This window comes from Fukomys damarensis, unplaced genomic scaffold, assembly GCF_012274545.1.
Source record: "Fukomys damarensis isolate Sample0158 unplaced genomic scaffold, DMR_v1.0_HiC HiC_scaffold_23, whole genome shotgun sequence".
NCBI classification, from domain to species: Eukaryota; Metazoa; Chordata; class Mammalia; order Rodentia; family Bathyergidae; genus Fukomys; species Fukomys damarensis.
Genome location: NW_022900935.1, coordinates 59,648,129 through 59,655,045, shown reverse-complemented (window position 1 = coordinate 59,655,045; position 6,917 = coordinate 59,648,129). Strand labels below are relative to the sequence as shown.

The 6,917-nt window shown below is 60.7% G+C and overlaps 2 protein-coding genes across 4 annotated transcripts in view; one reads left to right on the top strand and one right to left on the bottom strand.

The window, feature by feature from the left end:
* The first annotated feature begins 6 nt into the window (after positions 1–6).
* Positions 7–3,460, top strand: Galk1 (galactokinase 1). 2 transcript variants are annotated; one of them, XM_010618407.2, is made up of 8 exons: positions 7–42; positions 767–956; positions 1,361–1,480; positions 1,659–1,794; positions 1,919–2,100; positions 2,726–2,876; positions 2,952–3,114; positions 3,194–3,354. In XM_010618407.2, the coding sequence occupies exons 1-8, from the start codon at positions 10–12 to the stop codon at positions 3,263–3,265; spliced, it is 1,047 nt and encodes a 348-aa protein (XP_010616709.1). In that variant the 5' UTR covers positions 7–9; the 3' UTR covers positions 3,266–3,354. The 2 variants fall into 2 exon arrangements, with proteins under 2 accessions (XP_010616709.1, XP_033623672.1); XM_033767781.1 differs by lacking the exon at positions 2,952–3,114 and having other exon boundaries at positions 3,194–3,460.
* A 13-nt stretch (positions 3,461–3,473) lies between these two features.
* Positions 3,474–6,917, bottom strand: part of Itgb4 (integrin subunit beta 4) — a 29,179-nt gene continuing 25,735 nt past the window's right edge. Inside the window, exons 32-39 of one of the 2 annotated variants that reach the window (XM_010618408.3) lie at positions 6,056–6,292; positions 5,770–5,913; positions 5,164–5,313; positions 4,633–4,821; positions 4,397–4,552; positions 4,149–4,313; positions 3,956–4,066; positions 3,474–3,865 (exon numbers count right to left, since the gene is read on the bottom strand). In XM_010618408.3, the coding sequence (XP_010616710.1) occupies positions 3,729–3,865; positions 3,956–4,066; positions 4,149–4,313; positions 4,397–4,552; positions 4,633–4,821; positions 5,164–5,313; positions 5,770–5,913; positions 6,056–6,292 (1,289 nt within the window). In that variant the 3' untranslated portion in view covers positions 3,474–3,728. The remainder of the gene's footprint in view (positions 3,866–3,955; positions 4,067–4,148; positions 4,314–4,396; positions 4,553–4,632; positions 4,822–5,163; positions 5,314–5,769; positions 5,914–6,055; positions 6,293–6,917) is intronic. The other variant, XM_010618409.3, reaches the window with a different exon arrangement.

The following is a 6,917-nucleotide window of genomic DNA, read 5'->3' as shown; positions in this document are numbered from 1 at the left end:
GTGTTGCCCATGGCGAGTGGCGGGCCCGCGGTCGCCTACCCGGTGCGGGGAAGGGCGGGGAGCCGAGTGTGGGAGGCGAGCACGCGCGGGAGACCCTGGGACGCTCCGGTTTGCACGTGCGAAGAGGACTCCTGTCGTTTCTAGCCCGCCCTGTGGGGGCTGCTGATCCTTGCCCTCATCCTGGGAGGGGGTTTCCCTACGATGTGGGTCCTGTGTAGCACTCTGGGCCTTTGGCCTCTGTAGAGTCGCCAACCGCAGACCTTCCGTCCCAGCTGGTCTGTTTACAAAGGAAGAAAGAGACCCACAGGCGGCCAGGACCCGCTCACTATTTCACAGCTGGTTCCTCTTGCGTTACTTTCCAGCTCTCAATCGGGTGTTCTTTCAGCCCCACCCAGCATCTTGGGAAGTGAATGGCTACAGTGCATCTGAGGCCACCCCTTAATGGAAAGGAGTGGGGCTCCCCCGTCTTGTTTCCCCATCCAGCTAGCTTGTTCTCCCCTTCGGCCCACAGCAGGGCAGAGTCCAAGTTGGCCTTCTGCCTGCAACTGGCCCCACCCCAAAAGACCCAGGGGCCAGAGTTCCAAGCTCCAAGCCCCCAGGGCCCCTTAGCTTGAGGGCGGTCAGAATTTGAGCCACACTGCATTCCTTTTGATGTGAGCTCCTTACCACCAGGGCCTGTCCAACTCCAACAGCAAAACCTTGTCTGGAGATCGTTTGGGGGGCGCTTAGTCCATCAGCTGGTGTAATACTCTGTCTCTCCCGCCAGGCACTGGAGCTTGTGACTGTGCTGGTGGGCAGCCCCCGAACAGATGGGCTTGTCTCTCTACTCACCACCTCTAAGGATGCTGATGAGCCCCAGCGCCTGCAGTTTCCACTGCCCACAACCCAGAGGTCACTGGAGCCCGGGATCCCCCAATGGGCCAACTACGTCAAGGGGGTGATTCAGCACTACCCAGGTATGGGGTGATCCAGTTTATGATGCCACCATGAATGACCTCAGTTTGTATGGGGAAGGAAGGCTTGCAGGTTGGAGCATCCCATTGTACAGATGAGGGAACTGATGCCCGGAAGGTTTTCCAGAACTTGGCCTGTTTCTCTATACGAGTGATTCCGACCCCAGCTTGCTGGCCTTTAGAGCCCTAAATCAGGAGGACAAGTAGGAAGACAGCCCCAGAACCCTTCAGGGATGGGAGGATGGAGGGTGGTAGGCTCCTTGGCCCCAGCAGGTTGGTGGTGGCCTCTGACAGTTGAGATGTGGCCTAGAAGCAGCTGCCAGCCAGTTGGGTCCCCGCCTGCCAGGACACACGCCCTGGTCCCATCCGCACAGCCTGGCTTACCATCACCATTCTTTCCCCTGCAGCTTCCCCCCTCCCTGGCTTCAGTGCAGTGGTGGTCAGCTCAGTGCCCCTGGGGGGTGGGCTGTCCAGCTCCGCATCGCTGGAAGTGGCCACATACACCTTTCTCCAGCAGCTCTGCCCAGGTACCACCTAGGCCCGGCCCCCGACCTACCCTCCTTCCCTGACGTCTCTGTGGTCTTTGAGGTCTTCCCATCCTGACTCAGGGAGGGAGAGTGTCACTGGAGCTACAGCTGCTCCCACGTGGCCACCCCATGTGCCCCCTCCTGGGCCCTAGCTTCCCCACCTCACCCTGTGCCACAGACTCGGGGGCAGTAGCTGCCCGGGCCCATGTGTGTCAGCGGGCAGAGCACAGCTTCGCAGGGGTGCCCTGTGGTATCATGGACCAGCTCATCGCTCTGCTGGGGCAGAAAGGCCACGCGCTGCTCATTGACTGCAGGTCAGGGGTTCCCCTTGTACCCTCCCATCTCGTGATCAGGAGCTCCGGGGTGGAGTGTGCCCACCACCTGGCCTGGCAAGCAGACCCTTGGCCCTGTCATCTGCCCAACTTCACTCCACCCCAGGTCCCTGGAGACAAGCCTGGTGCCACTGTCAGACCCCAAGCTGGCCGTGCTCATCACTAACTCCAATGTTCGCCACTCCCTGGGCTCCAGCGAGTACCCGCTGCGTCGGCGCCAGTGTGAAGAGGTGTCCCGGGCACTGGGCAAGGAGAGCCTTCGGGAGGTGCGGCTGGAGGAGCTCGAGGGTAAGAGTGGACTCTGTGCTGGAGATGATTGGACTCCCTGCTGGGTCTTCTGTGACCTTAACCCTGCTGCCTATGCCCTGAGATCCAGGGCCATTCCCCATGCTCTCCCCACTTTCCCCCAAATATTACAAACTTAGGGCTCTGATCTCAGCAGAGCGCCTTGAAATCTCTTTTTTTGTATGTGGTATTGGGGATCAAACCCAGGACTTTATACATGTCAGGCAAGCACTCTACTGATGAGTTGTACCTCCAGCTCTGCTCAAACTCCTCTAAGATTGCACTTTTATGGCCTCTTGAGGGTTGTACTATTTCTGCTCATGTGTCCATGAGCTGAGGGTTTCTTACACTGCTGCTCCTGGAGCACCGCTGTGCCAGCCTCCCATGGGGAGCCCTGTACATTGTCCCCTGCAGTACCCCCTGATCCCACAGTGATGCAGGTGTCCCATTTATACAGGGGGAAGGGAGGCTCTGGAGAGGAGGAAGTTGTTTAGAACTAGGCCTGAGGTCCCCTGTCCCTCACAGGGCTGTGGTACTAGCTGTCCACTAACCCCGCCAGGGCTACTGCCCACATCCCCAGGCCCACATGCAGTGGCAGACAGGGCTGCTGACCCCTGTTCCTCCCCAGCGGGCAGAGAGCTGGTGAGCAAGGAGGGCTTCCGGCGGGCACGGCACGTGGTGGGTGAGATCCAGCGCACAGCCCAGGCAGCAGCTGCTCTGAGCCGAGGGGACTATAGAACCTTTGGTCGCCTCATGGTGGAGAGTCACCACTCACTCAGGTGAGGCCCTGGGGCGCCCTGCACCTCCCAGGCACAGGTGGGTCCCAAGCCCATCCTCCCACGTCCTCTCTTCAGGGACGACTACGAGGTGAGCTGCCCTGAGCTGGACCAACTGGTTGAAGCTGTGCTGTCTGTCCCTGGGGTTTATGGCAGTCGCATGACGGGTGGTGGCTTTGGTGGCTGCACGGTGACCCTGCTGGAGGCTTCTGCTGCTTCCCGTGCCATGCAGCACATACAGGTGGGTGGGCACCAGAGCCAGGGAGGGCAGGAGGTTCGGGGCACTGTTTCCTACTCAGACTGTCCTTCCTGGCCCCCAGGAGCAGTACAGCGGGACCGCCACCTTCTACCTCTCTCAGGCCGCGGATGGAGCCAAGGTGCTCCACTTGTGATGGCTCGGGATGGCTCAGCTGGTGCAGCAGGCTATTCCGCTCTGCCTCTGGGTGCTCAATAAACTTGTGCCTCTGACCTGGAACCTGCCTTTCTCCAGAGGTGGGTGTGTGCTCAGGGGCAGAGAAGCAGATTGTCAGAACTGCTTTCTCCCCTGGGCTGGCACCTTGCAGAATGGACAGGACAGAGCCAGGCAGTAGCAAAATGTTTTATTAAGTGCAGAACAAATGCTGGTCGGAGCTCTTTGGTTACAACTGGGTCTGGGCCGGGGGTCAGGAGGGGCAGCCTGATGAGTCTTCTGGGACCCCTGCCGTTTCATGCTTCTCAGAGAACATCTACCCCTGCTCTGAGGTTAGCATGCACAGGGCTGGGCCCCTGGGTCTTGAGGATGTTGCAGCTGAGAAGGCGGGCAGGGGTGGGAAGGCAGCAAGGGCCCCGGTTTCCAGACGTTGCTGGGCTTGGGGGTCAGGTCTGGAAGAACTGTTGTTCCTGGGTGCTGAGAGTTCCACTGGTGGTCAGCGTGCGGCTCACAAACTCCTGGGTCATGTGCCGGGTGAGGGAACCGCCTACCTCCAGGTGCTGGGACCCCAGGGTCAGTCCATCTGCAGGGGAAGCGGTTGAGAGGATCCCGCCTGCGTCCCTGCCCATTTTGGTGCCCTCTGGAGCCAGGATCCCCTGTCTCTGTGACTCACCCACTAGGAAGGGCTCGGTGCTGCTGCTGTGGGTGGTGGTGATGCTGCTGTACTCGCCTTGCAGTGGGGGCTGGAAGAGGCCAGGGTGGCCACCCAATTGTGGGAAGGGACCTGGAGCAGGCATGTTGGCCAGTCAGGGGATGGCAGAAGGCATGGCCAGAAACAGTGGGAGAGCCAAAGGGGGGCACCCTACCTCCATCCTGGGACTCAATGGTGATGATGCCCTCTCGCTCTGGCCCGAAGCCCTCAGTGGTCCTGGCCTGCACCTTGAACTTGTAGGGCACATTCTCACTGAGGTCAGGCACCGTCAGCCGGCTTTCCAGATTGTCTCCATCCACCCGGAATGTGGTGGCTGGTCCTGCACAGGGAAGATGCCTTCAGCCCTGGTGTCCCCTTCTCCAGCCCTCACGTGGCCACCCCTGGTCCCAGGGCAGGCAGTACCTCCTCCTTGAGCCAGCTCACAGGTCACCAGGTAGCCCAGGATAGCTCCATTGGGCCTCCGTGGCCGTTCCCAGCTCAGCTGCAGTGAGTCAGGGCTCAGGGCAGTGAACACCAGTGGGCCTGGGGCACTGGGGGTGCTCAGGGTGAAGGCGGAGCCTGGTGGCGGCAGAAGGAGGACATCAGTGTGGGGATGCTTGGTGGGCACGGTGGTGCCACTGTGGGGAGAGACTGCTCACCTGGCAGAGGACAGAGTGGGCTCTGTGGGTGAACCTGTGACTCGATGGTGATGACACCCTCGCGTTCCCGGCCCCAGCCCTCCTGGCTCTGGGCCCGCACTCGGAACACGTATGAGTGGTTGGGCAGGAGGTCTTCCACCACCACTGAAGTTTGGCCAGGGTTGGGGATGTTGAGTCGATGCAGCTCACCTGGGAGGTGAGGTGAGAGCAGACAGTACAGCAGCTCCCCTACCACCCCTCCCCTCGGGCCAGGTTATGACATTTCAGATGTGTCTTCCCAGGTATATGCTACTTCCCAGTTCTAAAAGGCCACCCAGTCAGCCCTGGGTCCGTAAGGCGAAGCCCAGAGATAGATGAGGCTCAGAAGAGAGGAGACAATAGCCAGGCACGATGGCACACTCCTGTAATCCCAGTGCTCAGGAGGCTGAGGCAGGAGAACTGCTTTGAGTTCAAAGTCAGTCTGGACTACATAGCGAGATCCCTGTCCCTAAATAAATAAATAAAAATAAAGGGCAACGTGTGGGTGCTCACCGCCATTCAGCAGCTGGTATTCCACGCTGTAACCTAGCAGCACACGCTCACACTGTGGCTCCTGCCAGCTCACTTTCAGAGATGTGGGCCCCAGGGCTGAGAACACCAAGCGGGTGGGAGTGTCGGGCACACCCACAGCCCCACGGGAGTCTGGAGACAGGAGGGTGCAGTCAGTCCGAGGGGCAGGTGCTGGGGTCTCGGTGGAGACAGCTGTGCCCCTAGCCTCCCTTGCTCAGCTGGCTGGTCTATAGGAGGACTGCTGGCCAGGCTGCTCACCCACCCTGCAACACCCTGTCCAGGCTGCCTAGCACCTCCCACAGGTCCTCAGAGTGGAGTGGGCCTGGCCTGTGCCAAGAGGGTGAGCCCTGAGGGCCTGCCGTCCCCAGCTCCCACCCCATCTGCTGGCTGGCCCTGCACCCCGGCCGGGCAGAGGCGGTGTTAGGCATCAGCGCTGATGAGGGTGGGCAGTGGTTAGCTCCTGGGGGTGGGCAGTATGCCTGTGAAAGGAGTGAGGCTGAGGCGGTGGCTGGGCTGGCTGTGATGGGTGGCCAGGTGACGTGGAGCACGATGGAGGACAGCATGGCCCGATGACCACCCCTATACTACCTGGGCCCCAGGAGGGCGCTGTTGACTGCCCAGCCAGGATAATGGAGTCTGGAGAGCCCCCCTTCATCTGAGCCCAACTCTGGGACCCCAGGGCCCAGGACAGCGGAAGCCTCCTCCTCCCGTCTTCCCAAATGGGAGGGAGGCCTAAGGCAGGACAAAAGAAATGTGAGAGGGGCATGGAGTTCACCTGTACCCGTGTATGTTGGAGGTGGGCAGTGGAGGTGGCAGGCCGGGAGCTGGAAGGGAGGAAGGGGTGGGTGAAGTGAGGTTGCCGGAAGTCACTCACCCTGGGAAGACAGGGACGTGAGGGTAGAGTAGTCCCGGGGCAGCGTGCCAGAGCGGGAGTGTCCAGTGCGGGTCAGTGAGTGGTAGTCCCGAGTGAGGGTGGAGGATGTGCTCAGTATGCGGTGGGACAGATGTGGGCTCAGGTGGGTGCCATAGGCAGCATTGGCTGCTGTCATCCTGTGCAGGGAGTTTGCACTGCCAGGGTAGGCAAAGTCCATCCGGCCATTTACCAGGTGCTCTGCAGGAGAGAGGTCAGTCAGGGAGGCCCGCATTAGACGGGGCTTCATGGCTGGGGGATCCCGAGGTTCTCTGGCCTCTCAGAGCCTTGAAGGAAACAGCTGGGCTCCCCTTCAACTGCCAGGCTGGAGGCCCCTGTGTCTGCCTCTATTCCTATGGGGAGTCAAACAACAGACTCCCGCTGGGGCCTCACTCCCCTTCATCAGCCCAGTCTTGGTGGTAGCCCAGAGCCTCCCCTCGAGTCCCCTAGGGGTCCATCTGGGTACCAGAGTCCACCCCCCACAGCAAGTTGTTCTGGGGTGCCTCCCAGTACTGGGGCTCAAAGCCAGTAGTGCTGTATCACATCCCACCACACTCCTTTCTGAGACCAAGTCTTAAGTAGCTCAGGCAGGATTCAAGCTTGAAGTTCTCCTGCCTCAGCCTCCCTCAAGCTGCTGAAGTTGTGTGACCCCAGCCAGCCAGATGCTATCTTGGAGTCACTGCCCTAGCCTTCGGGAGACCCTGGGGTCTTGGTGCTTGGTGGTGTTAGAGACCCCTGGCTGGTCAGGGTAACCTGATGGGCAGCCAGCCCAAGATGAAGCACCGGGTGAGCCTCGGGCGGGCAGTCACCTCCAGGGGGCCGAGGC